The sequence below is a fragment of the Triplophysa dalaica genome, chromosome 25 (genome assembly GCF_015846415.1).
Source record: "Triplophysa dalaica isolate WHDGS20190420 chromosome 25, ASM1584641v1, whole genome shotgun sequence".
Lineage (NCBI taxonomy): Eukaryota > Metazoa > Chordata > Actinopteri > Cypriniformes > Nemacheilidae > Triplophysa > Triplophysa dalaica.
In genome coordinates this window covers 14,618,348-14,640,734 of record NC_079566.1, presented here as the reverse complement: position 1 = coordinate 14,640,734, position 22,387 = coordinate 14,618,348, and the positions used below count along the sequence as shown (strand labels likewise).

General features: G+C 40.1%; 1 protein-coding gene across 1 annotated transcript; it reads left to right on the top strand.

Annotated features, from left to right (window-relative positions):
* Positions 1–839: 839 nt before the first annotated feature.
* nedd9 (neural precursor cell expressed, developmentally down-regulated 9) lies at positions 840–22,158 on the top strand. Its single transcript, XM_056741458.1, has 7 exons — positions 840–981; positions 10,673–11,065; positions 17,887–17,985; positions 18,063–18,194; positions 18,815–19,897; positions 20,645–20,731; positions 21,210–22,158. The coding sequence occupies exons 1-7, from the start codon at positions 970–972 to the stop codon at positions 21,738–21,740; spliced, it is 2,337 nt and encodes a 778-aa protein (XP_056597436.1). The 5' UTR covers positions 840–969; the 3' UTR covers positions 21,741–22,158.
* Positions 22,159–22,387: the final 229 nt, after the last annotated feature.

The window sequence follows — 22,387 nt, the reverse complement described above, 5'->3', positions numbered from 1 at the left end:
ATATTGGTGACATGTCACTATCACTCACTCATGATCAGCCTTACTGTGCATTTCATGACAGGAAACCACAATGAATGATAAACACATTGACAGTCCAACGCTTGCACCGTGTGGTGAATTAATAAGTGGTTACAAGAAAACAAAATGTTCCTCAGAAAGAACTTTAATAGTCCGGCTAAAGAGCTAAATGACGGCTTGCCAAGGTATTATTTCAAATATATTATTGAATTCAAGAATTACTGTGGAAAGAAGTAATCCAAAAACCTTTTGATTCATTCCGACCACATTAAACTACCAGCCAGAAGCTCAAGTACAACTAATCTCAATAATAAAGTGACAGTAACAACAAATAACCAAGTTCAAGTTGTTTGACATCAAAAGCTATAAGATCTTGATCAAAATCTATCTTAAAATGACAGTCTGTGCTGAACCTGAAAATAACTCAATGAAATGTCATATAGGCCTGAAGATCAAGTGTTCAACAGAAGTGGGTGACGTCACCAGATGAAGGCACACAACTTACTTAATTAAACTGAGTTATAACGGTCATGTCATGAAAAACCTACACGAATGCTAACAGTGAGCTAATTAACTACGTTTTTACTGTAGCTATCGGTGACACGATGACAGCAGCGCTGAGTAATTTCCTAGAAACGCCGCCGTCACCATGTACGGCCTCACAAAAAAGCGTTTACCGCCGGGCGCCCCTCAGCTACGACGTCAGAGCGCTCGAACACGCCCCTCCAACGCCAACCAATGAGCGATCCAAACGAGCTCCCGCATGCCCGTCGCCGGAGCTCCTCCCACTAGTGCTCTTAGTCACTACGGATCCTCCAGCCCTCAGCACGCATACCGTTATCCCCTCGATCCCGCGTCGATCAAAATGCGCGTTTAGCGTCGATTAAAGTTTCTTCTCACCGTATCTCGGATTGTCTTACCGGAGTTACTGGATAGCGGAACACCGCCAGCATGAAGTACAAAGTAAGTGACGCTTCATTCACGAGCGCGTTATTTCCGTAAACTCCATCTGGACGAGTTGAGTTTACAAGAGTAAAACAAGTCAGAGTAATTGAAGTACATAGAAGGGAATTCGTTCTCGTTGATTATTGTTGATACCATTACATGCTGAAAAAGACCATACAAAGTATCCGTAATGTATGTTTTTGGATGTTATTCCAGTAGGATTTAAAGATGTAACGTTACTGTTGGTTCTCATTCACCAGCAACATCCCACCAGCAGAACCCAACACAACACCGGTTTAGAACCACAGAGAACATCATAATAATTTTCATTAGCCAATACAATCCCATTATAACCATTAAAGCTATTAGAATTTGCAATTATTGTAATGTTTTCTATTGCATTGATGTTATATTGGGTGTATTTTCCCTATTGAGTGTATTGTGTATTGTTTGTATATTACAAATGCTTTATTGTTGATGTATTATAGGCTTTTAATAGCAAAAGCTGTAAAAATGACTGAGAAATCTATGCTGAAGATTTGGGTTTTGAAGGGTCATCTATGAATCCATGAAAGGGTCATCAATGTTTCTCTAGTTAAATACTCTTAAACTTCACAAGCAACTGGCTCAGTCCTGCACAGCAGTCATTTGTACGTATAACCGAGCATGCATGTATCGGATCACTGGTGTGATCCAAAAGCTGGGTGTAAATCACATCATTTATTGCCGCCTCCATACAAAAGCACCCCTTAAGAGCTTTTGTGTGGAGTCATGTAATAAACGATGTGATTTACACTCTTACATTTTAACTCAAGTTACTTAAAGCCACTTGAGGATATATGGGAGTCATTCATTACCCGGGCGTCCAACCCCTTTTCCAATTTGAGCCTCGCTGTGATTGTGTAACATGATGGTTTGAAGCAAACAGCATGCATTTTGTTCCGAGCGTTAAACTCTGTGTTTCTAGCGGAGCAGGAAAATGAAAACACTCCAGGAGTTGATGTGCACAACAGGGTTTGATTTGTGCGTGGATTGCTTTTTAAACTCCAGGGTTTTCAAACGAAGCTGGTCTGAAGACGTCACGTAGAAAATGATGAATAGACTTAATAATGACCTTTATGTCTTGAAACAAGTTTTGCTTATAGAAGCGATTTTCAACCCGGGGTCTGTGTAGAGTAAGCAGGATCCAGGAGCTCGTCTTTGCTTTGTTAAGCAGAAAAAGTAACAGATTAAAATGACTGTTGTTTGTAAGTTAATTATTTTTTAGTTCCTTCTTGTAGAAGACTGACACACAGCAGAATAGATATTGATCAGTGTATATAAATCATTTTGTTTATTTAGTTAATTACATGGTTTTGTTGTTGACTTGAGTCTTACTGATGGGGCCCGCGATAGGGAAACACCAGTTTACAATGTGTAGTCTACCATTCAGAGTTATTTTTAACATTAACAATGTTTGGTCCAAAAGCCAATCCTCTTTAGAAACGCACAAAATAAAACAAGACGTGACTTCAACTGCGAGTCTTTCAGAAGTTTGGGAATCTCAAAAGTACACGTCTAAACTTCAGCCAAGCCTGTACATCCAACCCAAGTACACACAGCGTGGGGGCAGCTTTTCATTTAGCAGAAACTTGGCCCTTGTGTGCGATTGCTTCCCGATTTGCATAGTCTTTGAGGCTCTCGGCCCTTTGGGAAGATTTGCTTCCTACTTTGGTAGGAGATTGGATCTGATCTTCCTGAATGGAATGCTTTTGTCTGTTTCACACTATCTGGGGAATGTGGAGCACTTGGCAGGACACGAACTGTTAGCGTTTCGGACTGTTTAGATTCCTTTTCTGTAAGGCAATGAGCCTCATTGTTTCAGATTGGTGGATTAAATGAGTAACAAATCAAAAGCGCTTTATTTCATTTGAATTCATTTCTATTTTTATTGGGACCCCTCTCGCCAATATAAAAAGAGAAGTTAAAGGGATTTATGTAAAATCGTATTAAAGACGAATCTGGCTTGATGTTATGCAACACTTGCGTGAAAAAAAACAACTCTTTTGAAAAAATCTTTTCAAACAAATATTAAAATCAGAAAGTTCAGACTGCAAATTCTAAATGGAAAAGCAAATTTACATCACTCTTTTAAGTCTACATAACACAGACACACCTCACAAAATGATTTACTATGGTATATTAGGTATATCATGCTCTCTACCGGTTAATTTATTTACTGCTGTAGTGACCGCCTTAACCTTAAGCTATATTTTTAGAAATACATCTTTTTGTTTTGCTGTCTTTTGACAAAGCTCATTGGCTCGTTGTGGTTAACTATACAACAGGGATCTTGTGTCAGTATGTTTGAGGTCAGGGCCACAGGGGCGAACTGCTCACCCTAGTGTTGTTTCTGATTCAGGACGACTGACGTACAAGCTGTTCTTAACTCATGAGAACTGTCAGACCCTACGGACAGGATGTCTTAAAATAGAAAAAAATAGATTGAGATTTATATGAATATATTTTTATTGTAAAAAGAACATCTAGACATCATAGAAATGTGTATATGTGGTAGGTGATAACCAAAGTTTTGCTACATGTGATGGATAAGGTGTTAAGCATTCATTGTTGTCGCTAGGCAGTTGCTAAGATGTTCTTGGTGGTTACTAGGGTATTGCAAAGTGGTTGCTATGCACTTTTAAGGATGCTTTGAAAGAACCCTCTCCCAAAATTATTATCTCTTATTGTCTACTTTTCGTATGGAGCATTGTTAAGGTCAATTATTGTTCTTCATGTTGTTTGCCATAATTTTGCTTATTAGCTTTTAGATTAATGGCCTTGGCAAGAAAAAACACACCGAGATCCTTCTCATGTGCAAGATGAATTTCTGACTTTCTGGGATGTTTAAAGTGGCGTCAAAATTTGGCAATAGAAACAAAACTCTTCCTATCTGTGCTTTTCACAATCCTACCTGTGTGCGACTCAAGTATCAAGAAAGTCATTCAGAGGGTCATAAGGTGAAGCAGTGCTGTTAGTTAAATATTAAAGCCTCACCAGAGCTGTTTTTCCACCTTTGGAGCCGTGAAGATACAAAACAGACCTCAGCTTTCAGTTTTCACGGTCACGTGGGCTAAGTCTTGACGTCATCGATCATAAAGGTCAGCCAGAACCTCTGTCAACATCGCACTCACAGGTGAGCAGGTGTGAGATGATACGCAGGACACAAATAATTCTGTAACATGCAGAAAGATTTGGTTTCATAGCCTCTGTTGAACACTGAGAATAGTTTGAGACTGTAGTTTTAACTTCAGGAAATCACAGAGACGAAACCGAGACGAGGCGCCCCTCCTTCCAAACAGGACACTTTCTTTGGGCTTATGTAACTCTGGCACAAAATTTCCTGACGGTGAAGTAAATGTTCAGGGTTTTTTTAGGTTCTCTATCCAGGCTCAGGTCCAAGGCTAGGGCTTTGTTTGTAAATTGACATTGTTCTCAAAGCCCTCTGAGGGAAAAAACCGGGGTTGCCCCACTGAAATGGAAAGTACAAAGTGGGTAAACGGGACGTATCATTTGGTGTTTGTGTCTGATAGAGAGAGATTCGATTCTGGTAAACATCAATAAGGATGCCAGTAAGAAACCAAACCACAACAGAGATTTCTGGAACATCTCAATTGTAGTCAAGGAAATAGTAATAGAGGGGTGGGAATTTATGACATGTCTTTGAGCTTTCTTCTATTGGAAAACATTGGAGTATGAAAACATGTGTGTGTCTATATGTTTTGCTTTGCGTATGTGTAGAAGGGGTGGTATTTGTGAATAAAGAACAGTTCTCAGCAGGCCTTCCACATTCCCCAGGGTAAGAACAAGGGCTATTCACAGAGCAGGTCTCAACCAGAGCTCCACAACACAGTCCGACCGTGTTTGAAAAGGACAGACAAAGAGAGAAGACTATTCTGAAGGAGCCCGGAGCCCTCCTGCATATTTCAACATAGGGGGTTGCGAAGATGCCTCAAACTGTGAACCTTTCACAAGAACGCCGTGCCGTCATCACCATTGAGGGGAACGCATCCATCCCCCAAATATAGTGCCTGACATGTGCTTCAATACATGAGACTGAGTAAAAAGTTTAAATGATAATGCTGTCTTTTTGTACTTGCCCTCACATAGTTTCAGATGCGTCATGAACTTTGAACGTACTTTGCAAAGCTAAATTGGTTTAAGAGGAATGGCAATGTTAAGGAGTCATGCGTACTACCATACTTTTCGTTTTTGAGAGCAACCCACATTTTAACCAGGGCGAGTTTATGACAGAATGTTCAGTTACCACATTTGGCCTCAATTGTGAATGTGTGGTTGCGAGAATCCTTAAACGTGTATTTCGTCAGATTGTCCTAAATGACCTCAGTATTGGTGTTTTGCACCATTCTCTTTTGGTTTAAAACGTACGGGTGGTTTCGAGTCACAAATAATAAACCATCACACAGTACATTTATGCCATTGTCTCACATCAGCGTCACGTTTGTTGAGCATGAAGACTGGGCCTGGTGTTTGATATCAGCCATTGACAGGTGAAGAGTTTTAGATTGAGGCAGTTCAGTGAGGTGAAAGGTTCGATTAGCGTTTGGAGATTATCTGGGGTCTGGGGTGTGATGGTAAACTGTGAGATAAGAGGAACTTTGACAGTTGTGGATGAGGGAAGCAAATAATGGTGTTAGTGACTGTTTTCCCTTGAACTTTGGGACTTCACTTGTAGTCATCACTATTTAAAGCATGACCTCATTTTTATCCACTGACACAATTGAAAGTGTGCTGATTTGTCATCCATTGTTCATATTATCATTTTATTCATGCATGTCATCAGACCTTTTACATTATATGGGATCCGGAAAAGGGTTTGGTGAAAGTATGAATGTATATATTCTAGCCAAAATATAGCAGTGGAAAAAAAAAATTGACTATGCATTTACGTAATTCAGTTTTCATGTGAGATTTGATGACTTTGTCACACCTGAGGTTTGATTTTGTTGAAGTTCATCAGATGGACTGGAATGATCTAGACATGCTTATTTAATGAAATTTGGAATGTTCTTAATTTTTTCACGGCTGTATATATTTAAAACCTATATATATAATATATATTAAAATAATGTATGAAGTTATAAAGTAAGTATATGAAAGTAAAATATACATATTTATTTGAAATGTAAAATTATATAAAAAAAAATGAAAACATACACATTAGGGCAAGGACGTAATTTTTAAACAAGCGGAAGATTTTAAGAAAGATATTAAGACATGGGTATATCAATATAGCCATAATACGTAGAATATAAACATATCTTATGGGTTTTCTAAATAAAGCTTAAAGACACTTGTATTTATTTGATAATGTAAGAGATTTTTTTAAGGACATGTTTTTTGTACTCCATTAAACTTGTCTGAGACAAATACGGTCGGCCTATTGACCCAAAATCCTTTAGCGAGTAATTTATAGCGAGCTCGTGTTGTGCTTATCAGCGGCGGAGCAGCACAGATTTGGCGAAGCGGTGTGAAATTGAGCTGACATTAGGGGGTGAATTTCCCCCTCTTGAAGGCCCGTCCCTGCTGTGACATCATAAATCTATCACACATCCAAACCGCTCGCTGGTTTTGGGGGGATTAGGTCTGGAACTATCTTCAAGAGGAAAAGTGAACCCAGTTACCCCACACTCCATATAATCCATCCCCAAAACCCCCTTAAATACGTGAAGACCCGTTGGAGTAAAAAATACACATTAAGCAAACATGGCATTATGGGATTTTTGTGTGTGTGTGTGAAGGGCGACGGTTAGGTACGATTTCTACAAGACACCCGATAAAGGCAGTGCCAGGTCAACATTTGGTGTTTGAAAATATGAAACTAGTGTTGTCGAAGGGTCACGATGTAAGATGAAGACTAGCTTCTGGCTTAAGGGTGGTGTGCCTTTCTTAACATGTTTACAAGAGATATGTAAAACCAAAACAGTCAATAAACACGGCTGTGGTTGTTATAATGAGCAGTTAAGATATTAAACCCATATTGGATGTGGGGTGAAATAACATCAAAACACCTACAACATTCTGGGCCCAATCTTACAACAATTTACAACAAGTTTTATGAGGCAAATTCATATACATTTTTGGTACGATCTGCATTCTTGACACTGTTGGGTAGGTATAGGGATGGCGATTGTATGTTGTTAATTCACTTTGTACAAAGTACGTATCACACTTTGTGAAAGTCCAAAAATCTATTTTTGGGCATCGTATGTACAGTTTGCACAACAAGGCAAGCGTCTTCAAAACACTGGAGTGGTTTAAAGGAATGCTCGTCGGTTAGGGGCTGTCTGGTGAAGCTTTGAGGTTGCCAAGTTGGCTGCGATCCGTTTGGGGTGTTTGTTTGTCGGTTGATGGGTGGGTGGGTTTTTTCCCTGAAGTCGAATGAAGGCCGATCACTGATTCACAGCTCAGAGGAAACGGGGGGGACTGTTGACATCACACCAGCACTGAGACATTTCTTTCGGTTTTACACACGGTGGTCAGAATGCAAGGTGATACCAATGAAATGCATTAGCAAAAAGTTTGCGTACAAACCACCAATTTATATCAAGCAGATTTGGTCCTCATGTGAGTTCTGTCATCTGCCAGATGTCTGTCTCTCACGTCCGTCATTTTGAGTGAAAATCCTGCGATGATGCAATTTTTTTTACACAGAATTTCCTCTTTCTTTACTTCATCTAGGTCAAAATTGCATTCTTCCTTTGTTTGAATTTGAATAAAACATGTCTGTCCCAAAGATGATTCTATTCTTATAGTCGAAATGGAGAACTGTTGTACCAAGAGCGTTTACTGTCCTAAACAAGTTTATTCAACCCTGTTAGTTCTTTTTTTTAGCTTTAACTCCACACAACAGCTCGCTTGAGTCATCAGGTCTTCATTAGAGTCATTATCGTAATTATCTTCTATATTTACTCGAGTGAAATGAGGGTAAAAGAAGGTGCTGGTTCACCGGTCACACCCACTCGAGCTTCGCCCGCGGGGACGTTAAAGTGATCTGGCCTTAATTTCCACACCACTTTATTTTGCTACAGGAACACACCACTTTTCCTAAGCCAAGGGTTTTGCCTATTGGGCGAAACCATTTAATGATGTTTGGTTGTGCTTTTTTATGCCCATGGGGTGCTGTTTTGGTGACTCTGTGTTTTGGTGTGCTTATTTACTGACTAACTTAATCGTTGACTTTGCTTTAACTGGGGTAAAGCCAAAACCACCCAAGAAGGTGGGGTCCCGCTTACGATTAGGTTGCATAAGTGTTCTGGAGGCTTTTGGAAGACTGGCACGCATTTGACGTACAGGCAAACTAAAGGGTTGATTATACAAACACAAACCGTCTAGCCACAAAAACGTCTTTATTTAGAAACTGGATGAGTCATGAGATTCCCAAACGTCTATGAGCAAGGAGGTGATGTAAAGGCATTGCGCTCCAGGTGTTGATGTGGAAAGCTACAATAAAGCCAGACTCACAATATAAATCTGTAGACGTTTTGCATCTCATGCGACTAAATCAAGATTGTTGAGCAAACCTGGACACATCTGGTTTTGTCTACGTGTTTAGCCAAAACATGCTGGCATTTTATATAATAGCCAAAGCGTTGGCGAGTCAACGAAATTGCATCCGTGGCTCTTTTAATGAACGTTTACAGAAAGTAATTCACATTAATGCTTAAGAGGTCATCGGCTAATGTTTAGCACTTGTGTATCCCGAGTTGGGAATGCCGTCGTCTCGAATCATTTTATAATGATCAACATGTGTGTGTGACATCTGTACAGTCCAACATTATCATTAGCGTGACATAACGCACCTGCGTCTGATGCACATACGTGTGCTAAACCAAAGCTCAGTGTCTTAAATACTTATAGGACTTACGTGCAGTCACAACGACCCGTCTTATGACCGTTTATCCCTCTGTTTGTGTACGTCTGTTGCTATGTTGTGAGATAAGTGATTGACTTACAACAGTCATAGGTCACTGTTATTTCCCCGCAGGTATCAAAATTTGATACAGTACATCAGTTGTTTGTTTTTACGTATTACTTCTTCAAACAAAAAGTCTTGTTTTGTAGCGTATGTGAGTTTCTTCTTTTGTTACGGAAGCATTTGCACAAAAGGAAATGTGGTATGGCTCTCAAAATGAAGAGAAGCTGTCAGTTCTGCTAAGTTATGTAGATGTGTGATTTAGATAAAGTAGGTGATAAAACTTATTTTGACAATGGATGGAAATATCCCACACACTTGGGGTGTGTTCTTTTGACTTGGACCAATAGGTAACCACTAATTTTACTTAGCAAAGCCCTTAGCAACTATACAGAATGAAAAACTTTTACACGTTAGCTTTAACGTTTTGTTCACTTTTAGAGTTAACATCACTTTTACTTTCTGCAAAACAGACAAGCAACTTTAATTGGGCACGCACGTAGTTGGCAGTTTTTTAATAAGAGTTTCCAGTTTTTATTTTATTTTTGTTGTAATATTTCCAAGCAAACAAGGATGTCTAAAATGGAAGAAGCGGGTACAAACAGCCTTTTAGACCGGTGTGACCCTAAAGGTCATGTTTTAAAGCAAACTGTATTAGCGTGCCGTAGTTCCCTCAGCAGGGGTTGTTGTCATGCCCTAATGCGGGTGACAGAGGCCACGAATGTGAGACAATAGCCATGCGACCAGACGCCCAATCAGAGATAATGATGCCGCTGGAACAGGAAGGTTCACGTGGGAACCGGATTACTTAGCATTGTGGGAAAGCAAATGAAGGCACACACAATCTGCTAACACACAACTCTAAGAAAATCTAATAGACGCCCCACTTGGAGTGAATGTGGGGTGTTTGTTATAGATCAATACATTGTCAGGGCGGTAACTCGACATTTACATTTTATTCATTTAGCAGACACTTTTAATCTAAGCAAAGGATTAGAATAGTTATAATGAAATGAACTTGAATTTGAATTGAATGTGGATTAAGTTGAATTGCATTAAACAAGCTTAAGAATCTAGTTAGCGCCTGACCTTCCTTCATTTTAGATTCTCATCAGAAATTCACTAAAGCACACACACCCTAGACCTGTCGAATAGTTTTAAAAAAGGATTTTAATCCCTGATCTGATTTAAGATGAGTGTTGCTTGGAGATTGGATCTGAAATAATGGTGTTCTGTGGACTGGCACAAGCTGACCTAAATTCTCCCAGTGCCGTCCGTGTGCTTTTATCTCCAAGCGGTTTTAGGTGACTGACAGAAAAATGGTTTTCCAGCAAAGTCCTGAGAGACATGTTTTGGCTAGAGAGGAGTCAGGCATTTTTATGATTATTTTCTTAGTGTGATCTGGGACGACACGAGCGTTTGAAAACACAGGTTATTACTGAGGCATTTGAACATGGAGTCAGCTCCCAGCGGGCCTCTTAAATGGGGTTACTGGGATGTTTTTCATCCATCAAATTGTGATATTACAAACACTTTTTCAGTTTTTCAAAGATCAAGAACCCACAAAATATGCCTAAAACCACTATTTGTAAGTGTAACAAATCCAAGATCATACATCACTGTCTGCGAAAGCAATGAATGGCTAACAATCTCTCCGCTGTAGTTTCTTCCATGTCCTTGAAAAACATCTTTCATAATAATAACAAATTAAACACAATTGTTCTTTCTTTCTAGAACCTGATGGCCAAGGCGTTGTACGACAACGTCCCGGAATCCCCAGAAGAGCTGGCATTCCGTAAGGGCGACATTCTGACGGTCATCGAGCAGAACACAGGGGGCCTCGAGGGATGGTGGTTGTGTTCGCTCCACGGTCGCCAAGGCATCGCCCCCGGCAACCGCCTCAAACTGCTCATCGGCCCGATGTTTGAAGGACATACGCCTGCCTCGCCCTCTCCACCTCAGAGTCACGTCCTACAGCAGAGACCTCTTACCCCTCAGGATGTGTACCAGGTGCCCCCCTCTCACCAGAGCCCACAGGGACCAGGCATCTATCAAATCCCACCATCAATGGGCGTGTACCAGGTTCCACAAAGAAGTGCGCTGGCTGTGGATGGGACACCTAGCAAGGTAACAACTTAATTCAACTCCCAGTTTGCAAATCCAAATTTGATGATTTAAAACGTATTTAGGAAACATTTGATATTTACACTGGCTTGTTGACCCGTAAGTCTGATATCATGATCCCAGCACCCGGTTTGTTTATAGTCCGGATTAAAAGAGTCTCTATGTCCAGCCAAAAGTTGTTCTGGAACCAAGATTCGAGTACACCCTGCCCTGCCCACTACCGCAGAGCTGTGGCTTTGTTTAGCTGTTTTATAACGTCCCGTCCATGGGTCGGACTTCATTGGCGCTCCCCGAACAGGAAAGCCACAGCGGGGATGGAAAAAGAAATCAGGAGATCAGGCTACCGAACACGCTGACATAGTCGACGCTGCGTGTGAGAGAAGGGAGTTTTGAGGTGTCCTTCTTGAAAAATGTGTCACTTACATTTCCTGAAACAGTCATAGGTGTTATTTACTAACCGCGTCACCCACATGTACCCACCACATCCATAGACGCTCTCGACCCACTTTCTGTATAGAGACAGATAGGAGAGATTTGTTTAATGCCTGCATTAGACAATAAAATACTTGTAGCAATATTTACCACCATACGCCTTGACTGTTGTATTAAATTTTAATTATATATTAATATTCAAAACTTATGCAGACACATAAATAACATAAATAAATATTTATATATTATATGCAAGTTAAACATATTAAAATAGCTCAATAAAAACAAATGCAATGGCATATAACAGTAAATATATGCAAGCATAGATTGTTTTGTTCGGACGATTTTGTTGGTTATAATATAACAATTTATTTCATATTTTAATTAATATTAATCGAATGTATTGCTGTAGATTATTCGAGGAGGTCTGGCCGAAGTTTGGGCCACATAACATTTGTTTATGGGTCGTTTATAAATCTTTACAGCAGTATTATAAGATAAACTTTTGTGAAATTTTGCAGACTGTGTCCGATGGCATATGAGTAGTTGTTTTCATTTTCATATTTATAGTTGCAAAACATTAGTACTGATTTTAGACTATTACAATTGTTAAGTTGGTATCGTGTTCAGAATCGGTTTTAAAAGCTTTACATTTTTGTGTTTATCAGCAAATGAAAGAGCTGAACACATAAAACTCATAACACATTTGCGGTCAATTTGAGAGATTGACACGGTCAGTGGTTATGGCCTGTCCACCACAAATAATCTTGACATGATACTTGTATGAAGCAGTTCACCTCTGAATGAGCGCTTAACTTGGGCTCGTTGAGGATTGGCCGGTTGTGTTGTTTTCTGTTTCAGAATAATGGCAAGCCTTGTTTGTTGTTTTGACAGCAGTTGGCACAACAGTCGGGCAGCTCTGAGCATGAGGTCAGAGGGTGTGCCCACATCTGTAAATGTAATGTTGGGCTGACGCTCCACTGACATGAGTGAAGTGCTTACAGAAGGTGTGGCACAGCGAATGCGTAACAGAACCGTTTCCTTCCTGATCTCACTTCCGGCGCTGAAAAATAATGACGATCCTGTTTGAGATCAAGTCAAAACAATAACTTGGTATGATTTCTTGTTTTTTTGTATTTAACATGAACGTACAGAAGGTGTGTCATTGTGATGGTGTTATTCTGGGACTTGTGGATGATGTGTTTGATGCTGGCACAGGGCAGGATTTGGTCACATAATGACACGCTGTAAGATTTTGGTTGAGAAGGGCGGTGCTGTCCCGGCCTGCCCTGAAGGGTACACTGATCTAAGACTGCCCAGAGCTGCCCTATTCATGCCAGGCAGAGATTGGCGATCTCAAACATTGACACAACCACACAGACGAGATCTTTGTCTCATTGAGTCTGGTTAAGTGACAGTTCACAAAAAAATCGTTTTTCCCAAACCTGGACGATTATCTGAATGTGAATAGGGTGCTCAAAAACAAAAACAAACACAAATTAGATTTTCACTAAATTTAGATTTTTTCTCCATTTACATTCATTGCATGGAAAACATTTGTTTGTCAGTCATGCAGGTTTGGAGTGACTTTGAGGGTAAGAATTGATGTTTGGCTTCTCCGGTCCACAGTTTGGTTTAGGTGTTTTTTGGGATAAACGTGTCTTCATGAGTCAGATCATAAATCATAACATCTCTGCCCACTCAATGGGTTTGGTTGTCCGTTATCACACGGACCGGCTTTTGTTCTACTAACGTCCCATCTGACACATCCAATCCAGACTTTTGTTTGCACTTTTCTGTCTCCAGGAGATGCCTTTAAAGATTGCTGTCGGAGGCGTAGGCTGGTCATAAGTCAGCGATCACTTCTAAAGAAATCTTGAGCAGCTATAAAGAAGTTAAGCATTAGTTCAATGACTCAGAGATGAGAGACGTAAAAGCTGTTAAATAGGTATATACACAATTTACTGTATAAAGAAATAGTTCACCCAAAATCTAAATTTTGTTCGTCCTCCAATTGTCCCAAACCTGTGAACATTTAGTTGTGCTGAACACAAATGAAGATATTTTAATGAAGGTTTATAACTAAGCTGTTTTGGGTCACCATTGACTCCCATAGTAGGACAAAGGACTGCTTTTTGGGTGAACAATTCCTTTAATATATGAAGGAATTTTCCATATTAAATTTAAAGAGCCATTTCACCTCATCAAAATTAAAACTTTGACTTTTGAGATTCAAAATAAGCAAGAAGAGACTGGAATTATCACACTAAGACTGCAAAAAAATGTAATTTTTCCTAAACATTTTTCTCTTTTATTTCTGAAAAATATCTAAAACTTAAATTACGATACATTTATATAACAAGAAAAGTGACCCAAGATAGGCCTACTTTGTCTTGTTTTATGAAAGAAAAAATATATAAACTTGGATAATTTATGCTTGAAACTGAATTGTAAGTTAAATCTACAGTAAATTACTGGCAAACCTGCTGCAAAATTACAGCAAAGTTTTACAGTATTTATTACAGGTTTCCCCAAATCATCCAGTTGTGTCGTTGTGAACATCCTCATGAAATACCCAGTGGGAGGTAATGCACATGCTTGGAATAACCCAACATCTCTTGTGTACCTCCTCTTCTTCCATAATTCTTGCTGAAATCTTTGCCTATTTATATTTAATATGAATTAAAGGCAAACCGTTGAAATCGTGGGTCATTGCATAATTTATGCATCCCTCAATTTATCGCCCCTCTCGCATCATCTCAGTGCTGACGTATAAATCACTCGCTGAGCTTCAACGCTTTCATGTGATGTAAAATTCATTACGGTTTCACACATCAGGGTTAATGGTCGTGAATTAGCAAGGATTCTTATTGCGCTTCAGTTTTGTGTTTGAAACGTGGAAGATCCCCAAGGGTTTGACATTTAATTGCCTGCGTTGATGAGTTCAACTTATTAATAGGACGAAGCTCTTTTTCAGGCGCAGATAGAAAGGGACGAGAGTCAGACAACAGGATGAGACTGAAGATTCCAGAAGCTGCAACACCATTGTTGTTTATTATTAAGAATATAACCAAAATATGGTTGATACGCTCATATTAGTGCCGTTTCCAGTATTATTATTAAATAGGAAGAAATTACCATTTCTTTTATAAATGTAACTAGTTCGAGACGTTTGACCAACAGAAGATGAGTACGTCATTTCTGGTGTACTCGGTCTTATAGTCACACCACACACTCTTAAAAATCAAAAAATATTGTGATGCCATAGAAGAACCATTATTTGTATAAATGATTCCATAACATCCGATGAACCTTTAGTTTCACAAAATGTACTTTGTGGTGAAAAAAGGCTCTTCACGTTATGAAAAGTTAGGAAAGAGATCTCTCTGAATGGTACTTTGTGGAACCAAACATGGTTTTTCTATGACATCGCCGCGAAGAACCTTTTCTGCACCTTTATTTTTAATAGCATCTCAAGATTCGAGGTGTCATATTTTCTCTGTCATTGGAACATGTTGAACAGAGATTGAACTGACAGATAGACGATAAGCTCGCTCCAACTGAGCTGCCGACATCACCGTCGTCAGCTCATTTATAAAGGAGACGGATGCGTTTGTCCAGGAAAGACATTTAAAGATAGTAAGGTGTGAAATGAGAGTTTACTCTGCCGGAAATCTCCTGCTAACTAGAACATCACTTCAACGGCCAACAAAACAAGTGTGGAGAGAGATACTCGAAGTGCGATAGAAACGACAAGAGTGAGGGATTATCTTGACTTGCTCAGATGTTGCTCTTCCGTAGCTCAGGAGATTTATTGGAGTTGTGTTTCATTTAAGTATCAACTTGGTCTCAGATGTTTCTCCTTAAATTGCTTTGGAGAAATAAATGCTAAACTAATAAAACAAATCCATGAAGATAATGAAAATGTGAAATGTAGAGGTAAAATAATCTGGATTTTGGTCAATTTGATGAGAAAGGTTCTGAGGTCTTCAGTAATATTGACTTTTGATTGACACAACTGAGCTCAGTTTGATACATTGTTGACATCTCTTCTGAAACTCTAATGACATTTGTGAGATTTCAGACTCTTTTCTTATGAGAAATAACTAAGAAATCTCGTCTGTGATTTTTCTTTCTTATGGGATATTTTAAGTTTATTTTCAGACATTCATTTACAAGAAATGTTTAAATATCGGAGTCATTATTTTGATTGTATGTTTCCTCCAGTTGCTCTATTGAAGTATTTCTCCAGCTCTGTTTACTTACTTCAGAGCTCTATTGTGAAGTCATTGTTTGGTCAGATAAGTCTTGCGTCATGTTGCTTTTTCAATACGGTTATTCTCCCCACACACACACAAAGAACCGCCACAGCAGTGAGGTCTCAGATTCAGATCTGATCCGGTCTTAGTCACGCAAACCCAGACAGAATGTAAAAGAATCCAGAAGAGAAGAATATGTTTGCCTACAGGTTACACTTCACACCTTTCTCAATAACACACCTGTATTTACTCTCGTCTGATTGGCTGCGGCAGACGGCGGAAAAGTGATCTGAGTTACAAATATGTACATAAATAACATATTGATCAGATCACATGTCTCGTTCGCCATTTATTCTCACTTCATTTTCCCAGGGTTTCTGGGAAGCAGAGGTGATTTAAGACTGACGGGAAGATGCAGGGAGATGTGGGTAATTGGTGTGAACTTTGTTGAACCTGGAGTTCCTGACTGCTGATTTATGAACTGGAATGTCATTGATGTGCACCTAAACTCACAGAGTAAAAATATAAGTGTGACGGTCGGGCTTATGAAAACCATCTGGCCGTTTCCATCTCCATGCGCCTGAGGGGGCGACATGTGCGTGAGTTTTCACAAATGTTCAATGACTCAAATCGATAAACGTTTTCAGATTCAGTTGTGTGTAACTAAGTTATTGCAATATAAAAAGAAGTTTGGTTCAACTTAAAAAACAAGTCTAGTTGCCTAAAACTGAGCTAATTTAACTTAAAAATATCAGTAAATTCAATGAACTGATTAAACTCGTTGAGTTGACTAATATTTTTAAGTTGAACCAACAAAAAACTAAAAAACATGTTTTGTCTGTGTCGAGAAGAGGAAGACATACTGCTAATGTTCTAGAAAAGTAATATTAAGGATGGATGACATTAGCAGAATTTTAGTCTGTCCTAACACAATAACTGTTTTAAAGTGCAGAACGTAATCTTAATGATTATGATATACAGGGGAAACATCTGTTTTATCGATTATCCTGATTCTTTCATCATTTATTCATTCTCATGTCATGTCAAACCTGTCTTTCTTCAAAATATCTTCTTTTGTGTTCTGCATAGGAATGTCGGCAACCAAACAACATTAAACCCCATTGACTTTCATTGTAAGAACACAAAACCCCCGAGACATTTCTTAAAATATCTGCGTTTGTGTCTCACTAAAGAAATATTCATATACAGGTTTCTAATGACATGGGGAAGAATACACGATAACCAGTTTTATTTCGGGTGCGATTACTTATAAGAGTGCTCACTTCTGAGGTTCTATGGCCCTTATAGTGTTACCTTGGAAGACAGCCGCCTATGTAGTCAGCTTGGTTTTAAACAGTGATGGTTGCTCTTTAACAGGATGTCGTGCGTATGGTTTCAATTTTCAAGAACTGTCAGTGAACCATGACTGTTCCTGCGTGGTGACAGCAGTGTGTGCGCCGGTGCTTTGGGACGGGGGCTGAAGTTTTGGGAAGAGGGAATGGAGACCAAACATTCCAAGCATTCCTCTGTCTATCTGACGCAGGAAACGACCTGAACTTTAAACTGAGGAATACATATGGAAACAGAGTGATGTTTGAACCGGTGATAGATTAGAAAACTCACAAGATGCCTGAAAGATGAATATCTTTAATATCTTGAGGAAAGGACGTGTAGATCTATCTTCCCTTTTTTGCAGGAGCATTCATAAAGTCACGTACACAGTGAAATGTATATGATCGCTGTTCTGCATTTTGCAGAGAGCTCATAAAAACATTGAGTAGTTATTTGTATTCATTATAATAAGAAAGAACTATGCTACATTTTGTAGTATACAAAAAAGTCTCAATACCAGTGACCGGTGCTTTGCTAAGACCATTGACATGTTGTTCGTATGTTGGGTTTTTAAAACATACTATGTTCTTTATCATTTATTAAACATTGTGGCCGATTTGATGCATGCAGAAATAAATGTTTTTAAGAATGTGACGTTTGTATGTATTGGTTTAATGCGCTCAATGCTGTTTAATGCAAATAGTCGCATTGTGATTTTGCTCACGACACAATTTGGATCACAATGACGCAGGACACATTTCATTGACCGGCTCTATTTGTAATGTCCTCTTTTCTCTTTAGGTGGTGACCCCGGTACGTGTGGGACAAACGTACGCCTACAGTCCTGCTTCAGATTCATCTCATGACCTTTATGACGTTCCTCCTCTTCGTTCACAGGGGGTGAGTGTCTCTTTCACACCTCACATGACCACACGATCGTTGATATGCATTTATTCACATTATCCATGTGTGCACAGGTCTATGATAGTCCGGCTATGAAACAGACCGGACAGAACATCACTCCCAGAGCCCAGGGCATCTACGACATGCCTCCCTCACAAGACCTTCGATCCAGAGGACTGTATGATATCCCGCCAGCATCACAAGGGGTATTGATCCTTTTTCAATTTGTTGAAGAACTCAAGAGACGTCATAGGATAATAAAAGATTTTTTGAATCTTTCCAGAATGCCTCCCGTTTTTCCAGAAATCTTTGGGTTACAAGTAAAACGAAATACTTGTATCACTTTCCCATGGTTTGTAAATGAAAGCCTAGCTTGCCAGCCGTGTTGGAGTCAAACTTAGAACGCCTCTCCTAACTTTGCGAGGAGGTCAAAAACGAAATAATTGCACTAAAGCCCCTCTTATATTTCACCACTGCGCTCGACGCAATACGACACAGCGCCTGAGTTTGTTTAAAATAAACCGTATGTACGTGCAAACCTGTTATTAGTGTCGTATTTAATTGGGGCTTATGGAAACCCAGGCTTACGCTGAAAGTTACATTTCAACCTCGACTGAAATCACTTACAGCCCAGCGTGTTTATTTATCGACCGATGTGCTTTTGGTACGGCCCGTGTGCTCCATTGCGCCATCCGGTCAATCCGGAGTTTTCTGTGTCCTTTAAAAGGTTTTGGATTAAGATGATGCAAATTCAGAACGGGAGATAACATTTTTGGCAAAAGATTTGGGAAAACAAACATGTTTAACCTAAATTTTGTTCTTGCAGATATATTCCACTCCTCCTTGTCGGAACAACGTCGCACAAGATGAAGGCAACTACGACTTTCCACAGCCGTTGAAGCACAAGCAAGAGGGTATATACGATGTCCCGCCAACAACTCTTTCCAAAGCTTCCCCGTGTTCCAACTATGACTTCCCGCCCAGCTCTGAGCCCGTCTCCCGGTTGGTCATGAACGACAGCAACGGTATCTACGACGTACCCGCTAGTAAGCTCGCCGCAGGCGGATCTCACGACTTGTACGACATTCCGCGTGGAAAACCTCAGAACAGAGACAGACATAAAGCAGTGTACGATGTTCCTCCAGGAGATTCCCGGTCACTTGGAGACGTGACCGACGGTGTCAACCGTTTATCGTTTTCCAGCACCGGTAGCACTCGCTCGAGCATGTCCACCTCATCTTCTTCAGCCAGCTCCCCTGCCGAGGGTCGGCTGGCGTTGGATCTTGACTCGGCGGTACAGCGGTTGAATCGCCTCCAACAAGGCCTGGATTCTTCTGTCGGCGTGCTTCAAACTCTTGCTGCCTCTCCGCACTGGCGAACGTACGGCTTCATGGAACGTCACGCCAACGATGTCCGTGTCTCAATAGAGCGGGTCAAGGCGGCGCTCACCGACTTTCTTGTGTTCAGCCGCGGGGCGGCGGCAAACGCCACAGCGTTGTCCGACTCAGTACTGCATTCAAAGTTGCGACGGCAGCTACAGCGTTTGGAAGATTCCCAGCAGATTCTTCAACAAACTCACCAGACTCTGGAGAATAGCAGCTGGGCGCTTAATGTCCTGGCAGCCGGCGCTAAGCAACTGAGCAAGTGTGATGAACTCGATCGTTTCACAATGGTGTCACGGACAGTTCCCGATGATGCCAAACAACTGGCGTCAACGATTGGGGGCAGCGCAGAGCTTCTCTTCCGGAGAGCGCCGATCGAGGGCATCGTTCACCCCTTCACCTGCACACCGACAGAAGACGACAGCTACGGTGGCCAGACCAAACCGTTCCCAGTATCACAGGACAAAGCGAACAGCGAGAAGTGTGTGAAGAGCTGGATGGAGGATTATGACTATGTGCATCTGCAGGTGAGAATGATGATTTTTAACATCGATGCCAAACCAAAATAATTGTATCTGTTTTATCAGCAGTGCTCGAAGACAATATTCAATTTTAAAAATGACTCCAGCAACATCCTAGAAATCACAAACATTCAGGACTCTATAAATGGCATTGTGATGTCCTAGCAACCCGCCACTATTTTTATGTTTTGCGGCTTCTGCACAGACAAAAACTGCTCACACTTCTTCACATTTCTCAGAATCTCCTAATCTAGTTTGATTGCCTGTGGTTAACTGAAACAGGTCGGTTTCTTGTGAAACTCTGTAGAATTTACCAAACCAACTTCTATTATTGCAATAAAGTATGTTCTGCAGGCTTGCGAAATCGTGTGCACGTGTAAATGTCAAAAAGAAACATACAGCAGTGACGAAAAGAGACTTTGGAAAATGGACATCTTTACCTTTCATTTGTTCACTGTTAGTATGTTAATCCTTCAAGCAGGAATACAGATTGAGGTTTTAAATGTATATAGAAAGAGGCTTTAGAAAAGAAAAAATGCAGAGACTTTAAACATGGTTTGATACTTTGAACATTTAGTCCTGCGTGTAGTATATATCTTTGACTGTTCATATCGCCTTTTGTATATAGCGCCTATTTACATTTGTTACTTGTGTTAAGTTTGCTGAAAAGCTGCTAAATGGTCTTCCATTGAACAAAGATTGGACTAAATATTTATTGTCAAACTACTAATTCATCTTCCTTCATTATTACAGGGAAAAGATGAATTTGAACGGCAACAAAAGGAACTCTTAGAAAAGGAAAACATTGTCCAACAAAAAGTTCAACTTGGCCAAGAACAGGTATGAACAAATAAATTCACAAATACATCAAAAGTGTTTGTCATTAACTTAGGCTATTATTGATCAGGTAGATGGCCAAACTCTTTTTAACATTGATTGCTTTCCACACGTATCACACTAAAGTTCCACTAAAGTTTTAGTTCCAAACTAAAAAACACAAAATTTCATGTGACTCGGGATCCTGAGGCGTCCACATGTTCACCGTGTCTCAGTTCAGCTTTAACAAGCTCACAGCTGCACATCTCAATGATGTGAAACTTTCGTATAGGACAACTTGCACGGCAGATGGTTCCTTTTGCATGTAAACGTAAACAGAGAGCGCCAGCCGGAACACTGTTACGTCCATGTTTATGCATTCTTTTATTGTTTAAAACATGCCTTGTATGGATGCCGTCCAGTACCAAGTGAGGCAAACGTGAACTTTGCTACATATTTTAATGGATTGTTCTAACGGTGAATTCTTGTTTTTGTTCTACAGCTTAACCAATTCAAACAGCTCGAACAGGAAGTGATCAAACCGGTCGAGAACGACATCACCAAATGGGTCACCCATCATCATTCAACGGGCTCCTCCTCCTCATCAGAATCCTCCGGAACGCCGCTGTGCTTGCGGGACAGACAGCTGCTGAGCTTCTACGCCGACCAATGCGAACAGCACTTTGTGACTTTGTTAAATGCAGTGGACGCTTTTTTCGGCTGCGTGAAAGCCGGACAGCCTCCACGAATCTTCGTGGCACATGGCAAATTCGTCATTCTCAGCGCACACAAGCTTGTGTTTATCGGAGACACGCTCTCGAGACAAGCGTCGGTGCCTGAGGTGGCCAATCGGGTGATGAACTTGAGCAACATGCTGTGTGAGATGCTGAAGACGGTCGTGGGGGCCATCAAGATGGCCGCCCTTCACTATCCCAACACGGCCGCCGTGCAAGAAATGGTCGATCGTGTGACAGACCTCTCGCATTTGGCACAGCAGTTTAAAGTGCAGCTCTTGCAGATGCCAGCGTTGTGATGTCATAATGACATCATGAGCGTTTGAACAAAGACTTGTTTTAATGTATGTGCATATTTATATACTATGTCGACGCATTACTGAAACTATGATCTTTGTATATAGTCTTGCTTTCTTTGTTTCTGTAAATATTTGGCTCTATTTTTGTGTAGATTTGTTTTATATAATATTAATAATATTAATTATTTGTATGCCGTAAAGTTATTGTGAGACTCGTGTTACGTTAACGTTCCTGATTTTTGTGTATTAGACAACGTATGAGTCTTTAATGCTTATTGTTGGATTTTGATGATGGCCAGGATCCACAAAATGAGAATAGTTTGAAAGCATATTTTGTACACGTGATGTTTTGTGTGACGTGCCCTCTGTCGAGTGTACAGACTGAACGAAGTAAAGATTTCTGTCTTTGCTGTGTGAATTGTGTTGCATTTATTTTTATTGTCCTAATGGGTAACATAAACATATCTCATCCAAAAGTCACCCTAAAGTCAAAAGATATTGAAATAAGAAATTATATTTTTCTTAAAGAAAAAAAGCCATGAAACAATTTGCTTATTTGAATGTGAATAGTGAAAAACAAAATAGCCAAACCTACATGTGAAATCTGAAAGCAGCAAGACACTTTCCCAGGAGATTTGATCCATCCA